Source organism: Phytophthora infestans, genomic scaffold, assembly GCF_000142945.1.
Source record: "Phytophthora infestans T30-4 supercont1.6 genomic scaffold, whole genome shotgun sequence".
NCBI classification, from domain to species: domain Eukaryota; phylum Oomycota; class Peronosporomycetes; order Peronosporales; family Peronosporaceae; genus Phytophthora; species Phytophthora infestans.
The window spans coordinates 2,017,709-2,036,391 of NW_003303753.1; the positions used below are offsets into that span (position 1 = coordinate 2,017,709).

The window sequence follows — 18,683 nt, forward strand, 5'->3', positions numbered from 1 at the left end:
CTTGTCTTCGCTTACATGCTGCAACAGCTCGTGGCTTATTTTCTAAATGCGCATGAAGCAGTCGTCATCTATCTCGGCTGCACTTTGGGCCATTCTTCTATTGCTTGTCTGTAATATTAAATCTCTTTCATTTTTTTTCTTTAATTCATTATTTTTGTATGTCTAGTAATATTTCACTTTTTTCTTCTTAAAATGAAAACAAGAAATCACGACCAAAGCAACGCCTCTAGTTAAATTTCCATGCTAATTTCCAAGCTATGTTGTATAGAGATTTAGGGTTCTGCTAAATGAATGAGACACAAATTGAGGTCACTGCAATGGACACATATACGGTAATGTTTGCCATAACGGCGTTGTCGACATCATGTGCTTTTAGTTCAGGAAATATATTGGTGATGCAATTACAAGAAGTCCTTGTTCCAGTCTTGTCTATCTCGCCACACAGACGACAACGAGCGAAATTATCTGCTTCCATACACCATACTACGCACAGTCTTGAGCATGACGTCGCCCCACGCCATTATACCCGTCGCAAGTTCTTGAAGTGTGTCCTCGGAGAGCGAGAACTGCGGTCGATGGATCTTCAAGAACGCCGCACGACGCATTGTCATGACTAGCTTACCTTTCTCGTCTTTGCCGACCGTGAATACAGCAATCCTGTCTACGAGCACGTAGTCCAACAGACAATTAAAGTATTTCTTTGTCACGATGACACCTTAACCAGCTCGAATTTAGTCTCTCGTCTTCGAGCTAAATGTTATTAGTGTACCCCAACTCGAACTAAAAGCAATGGAAACCATGGTTTGTATTCATCGTTTTTGGAATGTTTCAACGAGTGTACTACAGTTTGCAAGTACCTCTAAGAAACGGGAATCCTGTCGATAATGGGAGTCCATGCGAAGCAACAGCGTGCGTCTTAGCACGCCCCATACACAATACTCCGGATCGACTTTACCATGACATCACCCCACGCCATGATGTTTGTTGCCATCTCTTGCTGGATATCCTCCCGAGCAGCAAATTGGGGTCGATGGATCTTCAAGAAAGCTGAGCCTCTCATCGTCACGACGAGTTCTCCCTCCTCTCCATTGACTGTTGGTTTCCTCCGGGCCGTAAAGACAGCAGTAGCTGACACATCCTTCCGCACCCGTTTGGCTGAGCTGTACGGATAGAGTTCGTCCTCGTCGATAGAATCGAGAACTACGATTTCGTATTCCCCATCGGGATCCATCTTCGGAAACAACAGTGAGCTGGTTTCCATCGTGACTGTGTCGTGAACGGTGGACAGCACCCGAGCGTTGTACACGCTGCCGTCTATTGTCTCGTAGTCGTCCAGCACCGTGATGTGTCCGAGCCGTTCCGTAATACTGATCTCCATGTTCGTGAGGTAGTACAAAGCCGCATCGTAGACTTGCTGAAGTGACTTGACTCCAGGGAACTGTACAATTTCGAAGCGTATGCCGCAGAAGTCGCCATCTATAGACTCAAAAAGTTCACCCGAATACGTCGTCTTGTCACTGTCGACGATGCGTTTGGGATCCATGACGAAGTTGTATGCGTTGCGAAGTTTTTCTTCTCGGATCGACACGAGTTTCGCCTGGCGTTTGTTCCAGTCTTTGGGCAAGCAAATGTAAGTGTAGAGTGGGTGTGACTGCTGCGATTTCTATAGGAACGAGCGACAGTATTAGACAGCGATTTACAGAGCAAAGCTTACGTAGCAGTAGCACACTTACTAGGTACTGGCTCATTGCAGACTGCATCTCAGCAACCTGGAGATGTTGGGCTCGAATATTCTCGCTCAGTGTTGCATTTTCTGCTTGCGTCTGCTTCAGCCTATCGTCCACTCCGGACTCTTGCTCGGACCGAAGTTTTAGCACAATCACTTGTGACTCGAGTTTGCGCACCTCCTCGCGGAGTTCATGAGCTTTCTCCTGCTCATTCGACGCATGATAAAAGTAACGTCGAAATGCCACGATAGCTCACTGACCACGTACCCGTCGAGCCGCGTACGTGCACTTACGGCGTTTAGGCTTTTACTCGTCAAGCGCCATGCTCTGCTCTACTGGTTCAAAGGCTTCTTCGTGTCCTTGTTTGAGGCTGGTCTCAGAGGTGATCGTCATGTTTAAACGCGCCCCTCTGCTCCTCTGTGCGCTCGCCGTCAATCCGTGGTCAAGTAACGGATCTATAAGTACGTACAGTTGCAACACCACCAAGTGTTTACAAGTGCTCATGTTTAGCGGATTTTATAATAAAAATCTTACCACGAATCCCACATGTTCGTCCCGGGTTGGTCAACATCGACAAGTGCGCGATGTTGACGCGCAGAGCACGTGAAGCCGCACATTAATTCGTTGTTCACAACCACGTAACGCTTCTCACACAATCTTTCCCAGCATCTTGGAGAACTGTACATGTAATTGTCGTTGGTTCTCCGAAAATTTGTTGGCCAGCAGTGTCGAGATGCTTGACGGGGAAGCAACAGAATCTCGCGTAGGCGTCCACAAGTTAGTCCACCTGTCTCCTCGTTCTTCTCCTCGGCGTCTCCAGCATACGCTTCAAACTTGAAGTGTGTGTGGGTTAGAGCAGTTTACGGGTAGCTTTGTTGAACTCGCGGTGTATCTTGCACTAGCGCTTCTCATGTTGCAGATAACTCTTGATGTCGATGAGGAAGTTTGGTATCGTCTCACTTGTTGCTGGCCACTACAGAAGATGGGCCTTCAATGGACTACAACCAGTGAGCAGCAAAGGCGGGATTCTTGAGCTCGACAGCCGGGCATTGGATTTTGAAGCGAGAGATGCTAGTTCACTTAAGCTAGCGTGCATTATATTTTGTTTGGCAAGAATCGAGCTTGAGGACCAGATTACCACGGATGCTCAGTGTGTGAGAGGTATCGCCGAAGTCGGCTGAAGAAATGACTTCATGTGAACGATTCATGCACTCATTTGGCTGAACACGAAGTTACATCGGCAGGGAAGACGTCATCCAGCGAGTGCAGACATTCACGACCAAAGCCTTTGAGTCTTCCACATTCGGTCAAACAACACGCTGGAGTCGTCGATGGTTGTGCTCAAATATCTCTGTAGCCGAATGTAAAGCACCCTCAGCAACCCTCAAGCGAGCATTGATACAGTGCAGAAACTTTTCCAAGAACACGCGGCTCGTGCGGTTATCTGTCCGTGACTCTCCTCCACTGCTTCTCGCGCCGTCGTCCACTTCTCTTCCGTCGGGATCTTCGTCATCATCTGTGACCTCAATTCAGCTCTAAAGCCGGTGAAGACTACATGTAGTTAGCGGGGCGGGTCCGACGCAGACAACTGGAAGCAACGGAGTGTGTTGGCTACAGTGGGTGCTAATTTGTTCGTCTGGATGAGACTCTACTTTTCATCTAGTGCAACACGGCTGAGTGCTTGCCTTTCCAGTAGCCCCGACTTGGTCGAAGAGCTCGGAGACATCTGCCTGGGCCGCATACCGTCGCCTGGGGCTGTTGGCACAATTTCAGTCTTGTAGGAGCCGACTCCACCAAAAGAGTCGTAGAAGCCTTTTCGGTAGTGTTTCGCCACTCGCTTCTCGAGAACAAAAGCCAATTGGGGTGACAAATCTCTTTGTCTGGTCTGGTAGATCTGACGCTGGACCTCGGGGTTTGTGACTCTGGTGCAGTATTTGTCCAGGATCGAGTCGTACTGCGGTAGTTTCGAGTCGTGCGGGGTAGTTGCCACCCAGTTGCGCTCTCGATTTTGCAACTCTGGATTCGGTTGTGGGACGAGCTTTCGACCGGATGACTCAAATCTAGACGAGTACGGGGTTCCAGACACCTGACGAGCAGACAACGGTCGCTTCTTGGTCTCCTTCGTTGTTGGGGGCTTTGCCAGCAAAACGGGAGGCACAAACGCTTCGTACTTGCGCAGATCATCTCCATGACGAAACATATTGGCGAAAAGCCAGTCACGCTTTGCCTTGTCCATCTTTGGAAGATTAAAATGGAGGTTCGCGGGTGTTCGCACGGGCTGCAGCATACGACGCTTAGTTGAATGATCTCCACTGGTAGAAGGCTTCGGGTTCACCTTCTGCTTGGGTAGAGGCTCCTTTTGAAAAAGTTTTAATGCATTATGCGACGGATCTGGGCTCGGAGTCGATAGAGACGAATTCTTCTGCTTGTTCTTGGGTGGACTTTCAGGTTGTGGATTCAGCGTAGCTGTCTTATGCTTTGTCTCTGAACCGACTGAGAATGGTGGAATTAATGTCGACGTGGCTGTTTTCAGCTTACTATGGGAAGCTCGCGAAGTCGATGTGGATTTAATATCGGTTGTCGGTGTATTAGGCAGTACGGATGATGTTGGCGTTGATTTCTTTGTTGATGGACGTGATGGTTTAATTGGGGGCGATGGTTGCTTGGTGGAAGGCTCTCCATTCTTTACAGGCTGCTTAAGCCCAGCCACGTTTTTGTTCTCTTGTTGACTCAACTTCCGTGGCGATTTCTTCGGATGCACCTTAGCAGAAGTCGCTTTCTCATCCTGCTTAACTGCAGTCGATGCGGAGGGAAGGTCGTCTTGCTGCAAGCTTTCAGGTGGTTGGGCATCTTTAATTATTGGCATCGTCGCACCTTTGGACAGCGTATCAGATACGGTATCTTCGATCGCAAGGACACGCTGAAGATGTGCGCTATCTGTATCTGTACTTGTAGCCTCCTCCGGATTGCCGATTTCGTCGGACTGAAGACCAGGAGGTTGAGCTGTCACCTCGTGGTCTTCGAACTCTTCCTCATCGTTGTCGTACTGTCCTATTTCGTCAGCGTCTGCTCCCTGCTGTAGGGTTTCTTGTTTCGGAACATGAGCGTCCACATTATCATCGGCAAATTCATCAAAATCGTCGTACAGAACAACCACGTCGTCTGCTTCTCCCGGGCTTTCGTTTTCATCGTTCCCGAATTGAGCCACATAGTCAGGTGATTCGACGTCTACAGCTAGTTTGCTGATTTCAGTCACGTTGTGCTGCAAACTAAGCAATGAAAGCTTTTCTTGAAGTAAAATGTCGGTCTCACGTTGACTGTCTTCCTTTAACTTGTCGACGCCATAATCGCATCCTTCATCGCTGGGCTTATCCTCTTCATTCAACTGAGGAGTAATAGCAAATTCATCTTCCATCTCTTCCGTATAATCGTCATCGTTGGTTGGAGTCGATTCAATTGTAGGGGCGCTGGTGGGTAGTTTAGCGGAATCAGGGCTGCTTTTGCCTTCCTCCGGACTTACCTCTTTGTCGGTAACATGGCTATCTCGATCGTCACTGTAAGAATCGTTAACTTCTTGGTTACAAGCCGCATCAGTGACCTCTGGAGTTCCCACTGACAACACTATCGGCGTGCGATCAAAGTCTGGTGTAGTTGGGGTATCTGCTGTTAGTTGAGCAATGACAGGAGTAGCAGATCTGTGTTGTGTCGAGTTGTCTTCAATAGAATTTCTGGATAGAGAGCCCGTACTACTTGGTAGGTCTGCAATCGCATCATTTTCCACATCGTTCGAGTATTCTGCTTCACTATCTTCACTCTCGTTTCGATCGTGGCTCAAGATGTTATCGGTATCGACGAGTACGCCGCTAGTGTATATGTTATCCGGTAGCATTGTAGTCTTACAATTATCTACTGTCGGGGGCGCAGCGTCAGGTGCCACCATTGCTGGGTTCTCGCTATCAAACTCTCTATCGTAAGCTTCGTCATCGCTCGAAACTTTGGCTTCGGAGGGGGTATACTCAGCTAAAGTCTCGCCAGTCTCTACTGGAGTTGAATCAGTAGCAACTGGAGGGTGATCGTATTCTTCAAACTCTCTATCGAATGCCTCCCCATCTTCTTGTGGAGTCTGTGTTAGTATCTCTGCTTCTGTAGCCGTTCCGTCACTCTCTAACGTCTGTGAGCCGGTACCTACTTCAGTACGGTCATCACCGTCAAATTCATCGTCGTATTGCTCTGTCACCTCTGTATTATCCCTCACGAGGCTATCTTGTTTAACGTCTTCTTGTTCTTTATCTGCATCAACACAAGCTGGAGGGTGATCGTCCTCGTCAAACTCTAACTCTCCATCGTACGTCTCTTCCTGTATAATTTTTCCTGCTTCTGTCGATGATGGATCAGCTTGAGTGCCGTCAGCCTCTGAGCCGTCCATGCGGCCAGCATCGTCCACTACTTTTCCATCGTAATCATCGCTCTGTTTGACAGTTCCTAGCACTTTATCTTCGTCGACAAACTCGTCACCACCATGGTATGCACGCTCCGACCCAAACTCATCGTCGGAATACGCCGCGTCTTGAGGCTATTAGAACGATGTCAGTACAGTATTCTCGAACACCTACCAACACTACGTAGCTTACCGTCTCTTCTTTCAGCATCCCTCAGTAAGCCGTTTAGACGACACACACCTTGTTGAAAAATAATAGCCACCACCGACCCAGAATAGATCAGCCATGTCGAGAAATGTTCCTTTTGCCACGTTGAGCGACTAATGAAAGTGCACATTCATGTTGGATCTGTGCTTGCCGCTCCAACACGTTTTTTTGCAGGCATGCTCCCTGTGATATCTGATTTTTGCATTCACATGTTAACGTGAATCCATTGCACTACTTTGGCGTTCATTTCCTCATTTGCGGCCAAGAAGGCGAAGCTTACGAGGCTTTAGAACGCTCGCTATGTCGCCTCAAGTGACCACGACATGTTTCCAAGAGGCAGAGGTGGCGCCTCTGCGCGTGTTGGTGCTTCCCCACGCCGGTGGCGCCTCGCGTGCTCTGGCGCTTGAGTGGGGCAAGAGTTTTCGCGCTGCGGGACTCAACGTGGAGTTGTGGGGCGTGGACTGGACGTGGACGGCGGAGGACGTCGTGGAAGACGCCGCCGCCTGCTCCCTCGAGCTCGTAGCTGCCATCTGCGCGCAACTGAGCATTGGATTCTTCGGTAAACCCTTCGTGTTGGTAGGTCATAGTCTCGGTGCGTTAGTGGCGCTGGCATTGACGCATTACCTCGAGCACCGCAAGTTCTCAGCACCCCGTCACGTTTTCTTCTCGGGGGCTGCGGGACCTGGTCCCTGGACGCTGTACGACACGAACGCACTGCAGCAAGACTCGCAGCTGCTGAAGTTGCTGGAACAATGGGGTGGCACGGACACGCAACTTCTGGAGATCCCAGAGCAAAAGCAGAAGCTCCTGACCGCGCTACGTACTGATCTACAGCTACACAATGGGCTCGTGCAATGGTTCACGCAGCAGAAAGAGGTCAAGATCCGCTCCGACGTGACCGTCTACGGTGGATCGGAAGATCCCGCCGCCCCTGCGGATTCTTTGCCCAAGTGGAGAGATGTGTGTGCTGAAGGCAGCGAGTTTGAAGTCAAGCTGTTCACAGGCGGACACTTCTACCTCACGAGTGCTGAGAGTCAGAAGACTTTCTCCCAGTCTTTCATTGCCAAACTGGAGAAGGTGTCATCCCTTGTCCTAAGGGAGTCGCGCACGTTGATCGACGGATTGAACGCGAAGCACGGGGCTTACCCGTCTGAGAATTGCTTGCACGACATGTTTTATGAGGCAGCGAAGCGAACTCCGGACGCAGTTGCAGTCTACTACGAGGGCAAGACGTTGACATTCCGTCAACTGGACGAGCAAAGTGAACGACTCGCTGACTATCTGTATCACGCTGGTGTGCGTCCGAACTGCATCTCTGGCATCTTCATGGAGCATTGCATCGAGTTTGTCATCGCCTACGTCGCAGCGCTGAAAGCTGGTGGAGCGTATATGCCGTTAGAGATCGTGTATCCGCCGGACCTTCTTGAACGCGTCATGGAAGAGTCCAAACCGACCATTGTACTGACCAAGAAGAAGTTCCGCAACCGTCTGCCAGCCTGGCAACAAGCACTGGAGCTGGACGACGGCTGGATTGAGTCCTTAGCTCGCCAGAAAATCCCAGTGATGCCCGCAGACCGCACGCGGACGCATCCAGACGATCTGGCTTACGTAGTCATGTCTTCAGGCACTACAGGAGTCCCTAAAGGAATCTGCTGTCCTCACCGTGGCGCCGTGCACTCGTACGACTGGCGTCTCACTCATTGCTCGTACAAGGACGACGACCGAGTGGCTTGCCACGTCTTCTTCGTGTGGGAACTGCTACGTCCAATGCTCGGCAACCGACCACTGTATGTCATCCCAGACAACACCATCTACGACCCTGTCAAGCTCGTGGACTACCTGGCAACGCACAGTATCACACGCATCCTCTTCACGCCGTCGCTGCTCCAGTTGATCCTGGACACCTGCACGAAGGAAGAATTACTACAGAAGCTGTCCAAGTTACGTCTGGTGTGGCTTTGTGGTGAGGTGGTGACGCTGGAGCTACGCGATCGCTTTGTTCGTCTGTTCCCCAAGTGCGAGCTGCAGAATCTCTACAGCGTCTCGGAGTGCCACGACGTGAGTGCAGTGGATCTGGCTGCAATGAGCGACTTGGACAACTCGTTGTCGACGAAGTACGCGTCTTGTGGCGAAGTCATGCCGAATGTGAAGGCATATGTGCTGGATGACGACTTCAAACCCGTGTCTATCGGCGTCCCTGGAGAGCTGTACATTGGAGGACCCTGTCTGGCTATCGGGTACCTCAATCGCCCAGAACAGACCGCACAGCGCTTCCTAAAGCACGTTGTACCCGGAGAGACCGTGTACAGGACGGGAGATCGTGCACGCTTCTTACCTAATGGCCACTTGGAACTCATCGGTCGGTGCGACTTTATGGTGAAGATTCGTGGCTACAGTGTCGTGTTGGGTGCTGTGGAGTCAGCATTAGCGCAACATCCTTTGGTGTCCACGTCGGTGGTGCTCACGGAAGGCGACGAAGGTGAAGACAAGCGGTTGGTTGCCTACATTGTGCCGGAAGACTGGGAAAAGGTGCCAAGTGCGTCAAACCTTCGCGAGTTTCTCAAGGAGAAGCTGCCGCACTATGCGATCCCGTCGGTGTTTGTACAACTCGATGCTTTGCCCATTAACAGTGCAAGTGGCAAGTTGGATCGTAAGAAAATGCCGTCGATCGAAGAAGCCAAGAAGCTGCGTAACGAATCGATCGACTTGTCGGTGGACCCGCAGAACTTGCCGCAGACCGAGACGGAGAAGAAGCTCGCGTGCATCTGGTCGGAGCTGCTACGTCTCGAGAACGACAGCGTCTTGCACCGTGAAGCCAGCTTCTTTGACGTGGGCGGACACAGTTTGCTGTCCACTCGACTGGTCTCCAGTATCCGCGATACTTTCGACGTTCACTTGACTCTAGCAGACATTCTCTCGTCGCCTGAGTTGTGCTCGATAGCGTCTCGAATCGACCAATCGCTTGGTGGTCCAGCTGATAATGATACTAAAACGGTGGCTGAGAAGACGGAGAAGAAGGTGGTGCTCCCGCTTGAAGCTGTCCTGGATGCGTCGATTTACCCTGCTGCCACTCGTAAGGCCGGGTACAGTCGCTACCGTGTGGAGATGGTGAGTCTACCGCCACGCAACTTGTTCCTGACTGGTGCCACCGGATTCCTCGGTGTGCATCTGCTACATGCACTGCTCAAGTACTCGACCAGCGTCGTCTTCTGTCTGGTTCGTGCTGCTGATGAAGACGCAGCTATGGATCGCATAAAGAATGCACTCAAAGAGTTCGCGCTTCTCGAGGAAGCGCAGAAATGCCATCTGGAAGACCGTGTGATCCCCGTCCCGGGCAACCTCGCGCAGCCGCTGCTGGGTCTTGATGCTGACATGTTCAAGATGCTGGCGACTGAGATCGACGCCATCTTGCATAATGGCGCAGACGTCAACCTGGTCAAGCCATACTCTTCTCTGAAGAGCGTCAATGTGCTGGGAACACAGGAAGTATTGCGTCTTGCTGTGACGAACGGACTGGCCAAGACGCGTGTAAAGCCTGTACACTACATCTCAACGAACGGAGTGTTCCCGTCAACACTAAGTGCACCTAGATATCTCGAGACGGCGGACTTGAGTGAGCTGTCCGATCAGCTCGACAATGGCTACGCACAGAGCAAGTGGGTGGCCGAGCAAATGTGCCACGAAGCAGCTCATCGCGGTCTTCCGGTGTCGATTCTGCGTCCGGGCAACATGGCTCCGTCCTCCTTCTCTGGTCAATGGAACACCAGTGACTTCATCTACCTGCTGCTTAAGGGCTGCGCAGGTCTCGGCGCTGTGCCAGCTCGCTCTGACTGGTACTTGGACATGACCCCCGTGGACTACGCAGCACGTGCCATCGTGCACTTCGCTGCGGTGCATCCGGTGGAGGCGCTTGGCCAGACGCTTCACATCCAGAACCCGTCGCTTCCAGTCAAGAGTGACGCGTTCTTTGAGTTCTTTACGGCTGCAATGGCGAGCAAGCAACTGACTGCAGTCGAGTATTCACAGTGGAAACGTAGCTTGGATCAAGCTGCGAGTAAGACGGACGCCCCGTTGGAGCTGCAGAAGCTGGCGGCGGGCATCGACTCGTTCGAGGTTTATTTCCAGAGCGACAAGGTGTTCGACGCGACGCTCTCGACTGAGCTATTGCAGTCCGCTGGCATCACGTGCCCGACAGTCAACAAGCCGCTTCTGGTTACGTACACGGGCAAATGGTGAGGATCTGTCCACGAGTTGTTGATACCTTAAATAGTTTCTGTGGCGCCCTCTCATCTTGTTGAAGTGCAAAGCCAACTTTGGTTCTCTTTTTGCTTTTCATTCTGTGATTCGCCCAAAATGTTTGCACGCAGCAGTGCTACAGCAGTATTTTACTAAAATGTTGAGATGATCGACCAAAATGATTTGTTTATCGCAAGTAAAATATCTGACGATTTGATTGGCGCACTCCGAAATGAATTGCAGATTTGAATTGCAAGTCGGTCAAACTGACACTTGGCCCACACAGCCAAAAAGACTCGCTCTCGTCCTCGTCAACTAGGTAAAGCTTGCCCCCCTCCGAGCCTATGGACCAGCGCAATACCCCGTACGGCATGCCCGCTGGCCGCGGGGGTCTCCCTGGTGGAATGCCTCAGCAGCAGCAGCAGCGCGCACAGCCAGGAATGCAGCAGCACTACAGCATGCAGGACATGATGTTCGATCCGCTACCCATGAACAACGGCATGTTCCACCAGCCCCAGGGCGTCGGTGGCCACATGATGCACCAGCAGCATCCAGGAGCTCGCGGTGGAGGTATGCAGGTCCTTGGCGGTCTGATGCCGCAGCAGGGGATTATAGCGCCCGAAGACGACCTGGACGACCTCATGACCGCACTGGGAGACCCCGTGGGCATGAGCGCGCAGCAGCAGAACATGGGGCAGATGTCCAGTCACGTCTACGATCAGTCGCACCTCATGGCACCGCGCTCGCAGGCCCCCAACCTCCAACCCGGACGCTCCCAGGGAATGCCCCTGCCCAACCAGACGCCACTTATGCAGCAGAACGGCATACCCAACTCCATGCACATGAATCAGATGGCTCCTAATGGCGCGCGCATGGGCATCGGCATGCCGCAGGAGAACATGGCTGCGCCATCAACTCTTGGCGGTATCAGCAATCTGAGCACAAGCATTCCAGCACCTGCTGCCCCTCGCCAGGCAGCCGTCGTGCCTAGTGCCATTGTGCCAACTTCAAAGGCGTCTAAGGCTTAACCTAGCTCGCGTGCGCTCGCCACGTCCAGTAACAATGGTGGCAGCAGTGACGAGGACGGCAACTTGGGCGAGGATGACTCACAGAAGAAGAAGGAGCGCCGTCGACAGCAGGTGCGCTACGCCTCACGTCGTCGTCGTAAGAAACAGAAGGACGAGGAGAGTTTCCTGCGCGACCGCATCGCGGAGTTGAAGGAGCAGATCCGCATCATTGGCGGTGACCTGACAGAGCAATGCTCTCAGATGGCAGGAATGAGTGAGCAAGCTCTGACGGAGGCGTACGAGAAGCAGATGGTGACGGTGCAGACGCTACGCAAGGACAACAACAAGCTGAAGGAGCAGCTGTTGCAGCACGAGAACTTCGCTCGCATGATCCAGTATGGTCTGAATGCGCTGCCCAGCGACTGTCGTGACGTGGACCGTAAGAAGATCGCGGGTGTCCCGATGTGGATCAGCGACCAGATGAACCCTCTGAAGGGTCCGACACTGGTGGTGGATCTGAATTTGTGTCACGAAGCTGTGCGTCACACGTACAACGAGCTGAAGGCGTTTGGTCCGTCGGTGAACTCGAAGACGAACGTGTGCTATGCTATGGGCTGGAAGACGGAGCTGTGGGCTGCCAGCACGTGTCTGAACTTCCGAGCGGTTCGTGTTATTAGTGACAAGAACATCCGCGAGGTTGCAGATGCTTCATGGGAGATTATTACGTCGCCGGATAAGTTCAAACGCATTTATCCGGATGTCAAGCAGTTCCGTATCCTACAGAAGGTGACGGATGATATCGTGGTGGTGCACCGCATCGCGTCGGTGGCATCAGATCTTTCTGACCGCGAGTTTATCTCGGTGGCGTTCCGACTCCGGGACGGAGACAATTATTTTATTGGTATCAAATCTATCACGGTGCAGACTGAGGCTGCTGAGAACTGCATTCGTGGTGAGGAATGTCAAGGATGGATGTTTGTTGGTGGCGAGAACGAGACATCGCAGTGGAAGGCTCACTTCTTGGGCTACTACGATGTCAAGGGCGAGAAGGACGACAAGGTGCTGAACCAGCTTGCTAACGAGGCGATGTTCGGTATGCTCCGATGGGAGAGTGAGGCCATGCACCCGCTTAGTGTCTAAGGGTCAAACGTCCTCGTATTGGTGGGGCCCTTTTGCTCGATACGTGGAGATTGTGGTGGGCTAGATGTCATACAGCTCTAAGCAGAGGGCGCTACTGCTGAGTATTGACTAATGCCAGGCGTAAGCCAATCCACTGATAGCTGAGCGAACACCTGAGCACGGACGTCTTATTGAGTACATGCATAAATTGTGTTAAAAAATATAAGAAACGAAAACATGCTACAGAGTGACATTTTTGCATTGACGCGGACAAGTAATCACATGCTGAGAGTATTCCTCGGGTGAGTCAGCGCTGTTTCAACCTCTGCAATGAAATCCCGTACAGGTACCAGGGCGAGTTTGGCGCGACACGCGAAATAAATAATTTAGTCACGGTCTGACAAAACAAAAGGTGACGGCTAACGTGACGCATTCGTCTACAGTTTAGGTGGTCGGACTTGCATCTTATACACTTGCTTGTTTATCTCTGCTTTTGCGCGACGAGTAACACAATTGACTTTACCGCGGTGCCCACTAAATTATTGGAGTAAAACGCGCCGACGAGGCATTCTGCTTATTAATACAGTGCTCGTTCACCGGCGATAATGCTCTTCTCTTGAAATAAATGCTTGAGTGAGTGCACGTATTATTAATAAATTATTCAAAAGCGATCGTGGGCAGCTACTGAATTAAAAAGAATCTTTTGGGTAGTCAAGTCTTGACAACCCAACAGATTAAAGAAGCTGCAAGACTAAGGGAGAAACTATCGAGCACATTTTTTTTCTTGGCTCTGCAAGAGAACATCCGCACAGTAGCAGATGTTCAGACGTATGATTTGATTGAAGTTACACCTGGAATTGTCATTTTGTAGATGACAATGAGACGTCCGTGTTGGAGGGATCTTCGTTGGTGTAATAGTAGAAGTTCAGGACCATCGGTCGAGAAGTGTGTCTACGTTGAACTGGGGGATCTGCCGGCTCGCTCCGTTGAGGGACATCCCGGTGCTGCTTCCTGTAATACCGGACACGTTCTTTCTCGTTTTTCTTAAGCCGTCGCTCCTCACGTCTCCGTCGTACTGCAGTTTTACTGCAAGAAAACTTCTTCTTCAGGTGCCTCTTAAGCGCAGTAGGCGACGATAGATTTTTCTTGGACTCACGGCATCTTGTCTTCGGCTTCGCTCGTGACATCTTTCTTCTCAAATGAGAAAGAAAACTTAAACTTTTAGCTCATAAATAAAAAATATTTTCTCATAAATTGCATCGTCCCATGCTTTCACTCTTATATTTAATATTTAACAGAAACTGCAACACAAAAAAATGATATCACTGCTATTTTATACCAGAAAACTGCAAAACTATGCCAGAAACTGCAAAGAATGGCAGAAAAAAAGTTTTTGAAGAGGAATACAAAATCCTAAATTAAACCCATGCTTCCACATGATAAACATCTTCTTCAGGTCTGGGCAACAAGTTTCCGTTACATTATTCCTACGAGGTAAGATCTTGAAGGTATGCTAGCAGACAACGTACGCTATCACTTTTTCAATCATTGTAGAATTATCTCCGTCACACCAATGCAAAACCAACCAGGGGCACAGCAGGCATTCTTCACTATTCCTCCTCCTCCTGAGTGTGTATACCCAAGCTATCAGGCTGCTGAAGGTGCGCTTCACGCATGGACGAAGGCCAACTCCTTTAATGTCTCCAAACGCACCGCCTCATACCTTCGTGATAGAGCTAAAGTCATCTATGCTCGGTATACAACATTCCCCTCTTAAATATCATCGCAATGACGGGTTTGAACACTGTACTTCCGGTGGCCCAGTGTTGGCTACCAGGACAAACCGAAGATGACTTCGTTTGGGCGTTCAACACCCTTGTGGAATATATGGAAGAAGCCGGTGCTGTTCAACCTCGAGTGATTTTATCGGATCGTGATCTCGCTTCTTTGAATGCTTTACGTCGTGTGTTTCCAGCGGTGCCTACTATGATATGTAGATGGCACATGAATCGGAATGTGCTCAGCAAAACCCGCCAAGTTCTAGGTCAAATTGAAGTTGAGCAGGCAGCTCCTGGTCAAGATAAGTTCGTTAACACATGGGAGACAGACTCCTTTATGATGACCTACTATGAAGCTGTGAATTCTAAGACCGAAGCTGCGTTTGAGGAAGCCCGGGTTATTCTTAAAAAGAAAAGCGCAATTGTGTCTGCGTACCTTGATCAACATTGGTGGAAGTACAAGACAAAAATGGTTCGTTGTTGGACTAATCAATAAGCACACTTTGGGTATCAAGATACATCGACAGTTGAAGGCACCCACGCCAAGTGTAAACGCTGGTTGCAAACGTGCCGAGGTGATTTATACACAGTTTTTCATAAATTGTTACCATGGTGGATCTCCTCAACAAGGGCCTTAAGCCTATTGAGCGAGAGAAACGCGACGATAACGCCGCACAGGCTGCAGGACCACCGGTACGCTGCAGTTGTTCGCAATATCACTATTTGGGCTTTGAACGAAACCGAAAAGCTGTGGAGAGAAGCATCTACAATTGTCAACAGAAGACAAACTCGAACCTTGTGTACTGGTGCATTTCGAACTGTACACGGTAGGCCGTGTATACACGAACTGATGAAAATTATTGAATCAAATGGTGTTTTGCGGCTCAATCCCGATCATTTCGATCCACACTGGCGAATTAGAAGGTTTGATGAAACATCACTTACTCCTCGAATAGCAGAACCAGCAACGATCCAAACTTCTTCACGTCGTCGCCCTCGCAGGAGCCATCGTGCAAATCAGGGTGTATCCGGCACAGCTCGCGACCCCGTTCTCAGTGAACGAATCGATAGAAATCACCCAGCGACTCCACCACGGGCGTGGGGCCGAGACACTGATGCTGTGGACGGTAACACTGATCTGCCTTCGTTTAATTCAATTTTCTCCTTTTTCAACATTTAGCAGGCACCAGCTTCGACATTAGATATTGATCAAGAGGCCCAGACATTCCGAGACGTGTTCACACCAGCACGGACATGGGGATATGCTGGACTACGGCCACTTCAGTAACGTTAGTTTAAACTATAATACAGTTAAGTTATATAATGCATGAAATTGGTGTAGATTTACCTCGTTCCACACGACACACTTGTATTGTACTTTTGCCACTGGGCACGTAACAATCTCTTCGTCCCTCAGCGGCTCGCCTTGTCGAGGACAAACTGTGAAACCTGAGCTATGCTATGACTGCACGTGTATACGATACAGCAATAACTTCAATCAAATCATACGTCTGAACATCTGCTACTGTGCGGATGTTCTCTTGCAGAGCCAAGAAAAAAAATGTGCTCGATAGTTTTTCCCAAGACTAAGCGAACAACTGCTGGCCGAACACATAAGTAATGCCAAAGAACACCCGTTACTGCCACTACAGCGCTGTCGGGGACTGACTCAGGCGTTGTAGACAAGTTGAGCTTGCTGGTGGAGGCGAACAAGAGTGGAGAGCAATCTGAAGCTCCGACAGGAAATTTCCAGCGCAACAACAACGTTAAATGTCTTGAGCTAATTTTTTTGTGTCTTGTATTAATAATCTAGCTCTGCGCTATAATAAATATGTTGGCAGCACGCCTTATTCCTACAGTCGAGAGGGTGTTTTTAATATCCATCGGTATCCATGATAGTCAGCGCGACCGTCAGTCCAATTCTGGAAGCTCAAAGCCAGATCTGCCCTCTCTCCCTCGCAAGAGCTGCGTCCATTGGCTGAAATCCTTTAAAATGAATTGTGAAATGAATTGTAGTCGGGAGAAGGGCAGTTTTAAATGCATCACATACCAATCTGCCAGCAACAAGAAGGACCGTGGGCGCGTAAGCACCTCACTCCTCCGGTCTATTATTCCTCCCATCATCCGGGCCTTGAAGCTCGTCACCGATGGACCAGCGGAACAACCCGTATGGCATGCCTGGCGGTCGCGCCGGGATGCCGAACGGGATGCCCCAGCAGCAGCACTACGGGATGCAGGACATGATGTTTGACCCGCTGCCTATGAACAATGGCATGTACCATCCGCCGCCGCCCATGCATCCGCAGCACGGAGGCATGGGAGGTCTCATGCAACAGCAAGGCTTGGTAGCGCCCGAGGACGACCCTCGCTTCGTGGATGACCTACTAGGCGCTCTAGGCAACGACCCCGCGGGCCTCGGTGTGCAACAGCAGCAACAGCATCTCGGTCAGATGGGCCACTACGACCAACAGCACATGATGGCGCCACACTCGCAGACTCCCAACTTCCAGCCCGGGCGTACTCAGGGAATGCCCATGACCAGCCAAGCTCCGCTCATGCAGCAAGGAGGCATGCCTGGGTCTATGCACCTGAACCAGATGACGCCTGTCGGAGCACCGTCGCGTATGAATACGGGTATGCAGCAGCAGAATATGGGAGCACCAGAAGTGTCGTCAGGTCTTGGGACCCTCGGGGGCTTAGGAGCCTCCATCCCCACACCTGCTGCACCGCCTCGACAAGCGGCCGTTGCACCTAGTGCCATTGTGCCAACCGCAAAGGCGTCTAAGGCTTCTACTTCGCGTGCACTGGCCACGTCCAGTAACAATGGTGGCAGCAGTGATGAGGACGGCAACTTGGGCGAGGATGACTCACAGAAGAAGAAGGAGCGCCGTCGACAGCAGGTGCGCTACGCCTCACGTCGTCGTCGTAAGAAACAGAAGGACGAGGAGAGTTTCCTGCGCGACCGCATCGCGGAGTTGAAGGAGCAGATCCGCATCATTGGCGGTGACCTGACAGAGCAATGCTCTCAGATGGCAGGAATGAGTGAGCAAGCTCTGACGGAGGCGTACGAGAAGCAGATGGTGACGGTGCAGACGCTACGCAAGGACAACAACAAGCTGAAGGAGCAGCTGTTGCAGCACGAGAACTTCGCTCGCATGATCCAGTATGGTCTGAATGCGCTGCCCAGCGACTGTCGTGACGTGGACCGTAAGAAGATCGCGGGTGTCCCGATGTGGATCAGCGACCAGATGAACCCTCTGAAGGGTCCGACACTGGTGGTGGATCTGAATATGTGTCACGAAGCTGTGCGTCACGCGTACAACGAGCTGAAGACGTTTGGACCGTCGGTGACCTCGAAGACGAACGTGTGTCATGCGATGGGCTGGAAGACCGAGTTGTGGGCTGCCAGCACGTGTCTGAACTTCCGAGCGGTTCGTGCGATCAGTGATAAGAACATCCGCGAAGTGGCCAATGCTTCCTGGGACATCATCACGTCTCCCGAGAAGTGCAAACGCATTTATCCGGATGTCAAGCAGTTCCGTATCTTGCAAAAGGTGACGGATGATATCGTGGTGGTGCACCGTATCGCGTCGGTGGCGTCAGATCTTTCTGACCGCGAGTTTATCTCGGTGGCATTTCGATTGCGTGATGGTGACGACTACTATATCGGACTCAAGTCCATCACGGTGCAGACTGAGGCTGCTGAGAACTGCATTCGTGGTGAGGAATGTCAAGGCTGGATGTTCGTTGGTGGCGAGAACGAGACGTCGCAGTGGAAGGCTCACTTCTTGGGCTACTACGATGTCAAGGGCGAGAAGGACGACAAGGTGCTGAACCAGCTTGCTAACGAGGCGATGTTCGGTATGCTCCGATGGGAGAGTGAGGCCATGCACCCGCTTAGCGTATAGGGCAGGCATCAGCCTGCTTTGCAAGACTCTCATTTTTGCCCAACTTCTGACACAGCTTCACCTGCCTAACGCTGCGTCAGACGAAATATCTGTATGCATGTGCTGACCAATACTAAAGAATGCAGACTGGAAGCCGCTTCAGTCGAGCAGATACAAACCCTAGTAACAGGAACCGATTACATTCCGGCAAACAAGTTCTTCTCTCAATATAAATACGTCGAAGTATCGTTCTCCAAAAATGTTAGACTGACACTCAGCTAAG

The 18,683-nt window shown here is 51.0% G+C and overlaps 5 protein-coding genes across 5 annotated transcripts; 3 read left to right on the forward strand and 2 right to left on the reverse strand.

Moving 5' to 3' along the window:
- Positions 1 to 916: 916 nt before the first annotated feature.
- On the reverse strand, positions 917 to 1,748 carry PITG_04659 (uncharacterized protein; the record flags this gene model as incomplete). Its single annotated transcript, XM_002905352.1, has 2 exons — positions 917 to 1,654; positions 1,734 to 1,748. 2 exons carry the CDS (start codon positions 1,746 to 1,748, stop codon positions 917 to 919), a joined length of 753 nt encoding a protein of 250 aa, XP_002905398.1.
- A 1,627-nt stretch (positions 1,749 to 3,375) lies between these two features.
- Positions 3,376 to 3,963, reverse strand: PITG_04660 (uncharacterized protein; the record flags this gene model as incomplete). Its single annotated transcript, XM_002905353.1, has 2 exons — positions 3,376 to 3,765; positions 3,814 to 3,963. 2 exons carry the CDS (start codon positions 3,961 to 3,963, stop codon positions 3,376 to 3,378), a joined length of 540 nt encoding a protein of 179 aa, XP_002905399.1.
- Positions 3,964 to 6,673: 2,710 nt separating this feature from the next.
- On the forward strand, positions 6,674 to 10,609 carry PITG_04661 (L-aminoadipate-semialdehyde dehydrogenase large subunit, putative; the record flags this gene model as incomplete). The annotated part of the gene is made up of 1 exon (XM_002905354.1): positions 6,674 to 10,609. The coding sequence occupies one exon, from the start codon at positions 6,674 to 6,676 to the stop codon at positions 10,607 to 10,609; it is 3,936 nt and encodes a 1,311-aa protein (XP_002905400.1).
- Positions 10,610 to 11,609: 1,000 nt separating this feature from the next.
- On the forward strand, positions 11,610 to 12,973 carry PITG_04662 (uncharacterized protein; the record flags this gene model as incomplete). The annotated part of the gene is made up of 1 exon (XM_002905355.1): positions 11,610 to 12,973. The coding sequence occupies one exon, from the start codon at positions 12,226 to 12,228 to the stop codon at positions 12,754 to 12,756; it is 531 nt and encodes a 176-aa protein (XP_002905401.1).
- Positions 12,974 to 16,573: 3,600 nt separating this feature from the next.
- On the forward strand, positions 16,574 to 18,642 carry PITG_04663 (uncharacterized protein; the record flags this gene model as incomplete). Its single annotated transcript, XM_002905356.1, has 1 exon — positions 16,574 to 18,642. The coding sequence occupies one exon, from the start codon at positions 16,661 to 16,663 to the stop codon at positions 18,419 to 18,421; it is 1,761 nt and encodes a 586-aa protein (XP_002905402.1).
- Positions 18,643 to 18,683: the final 41 nt, after the last annotated feature.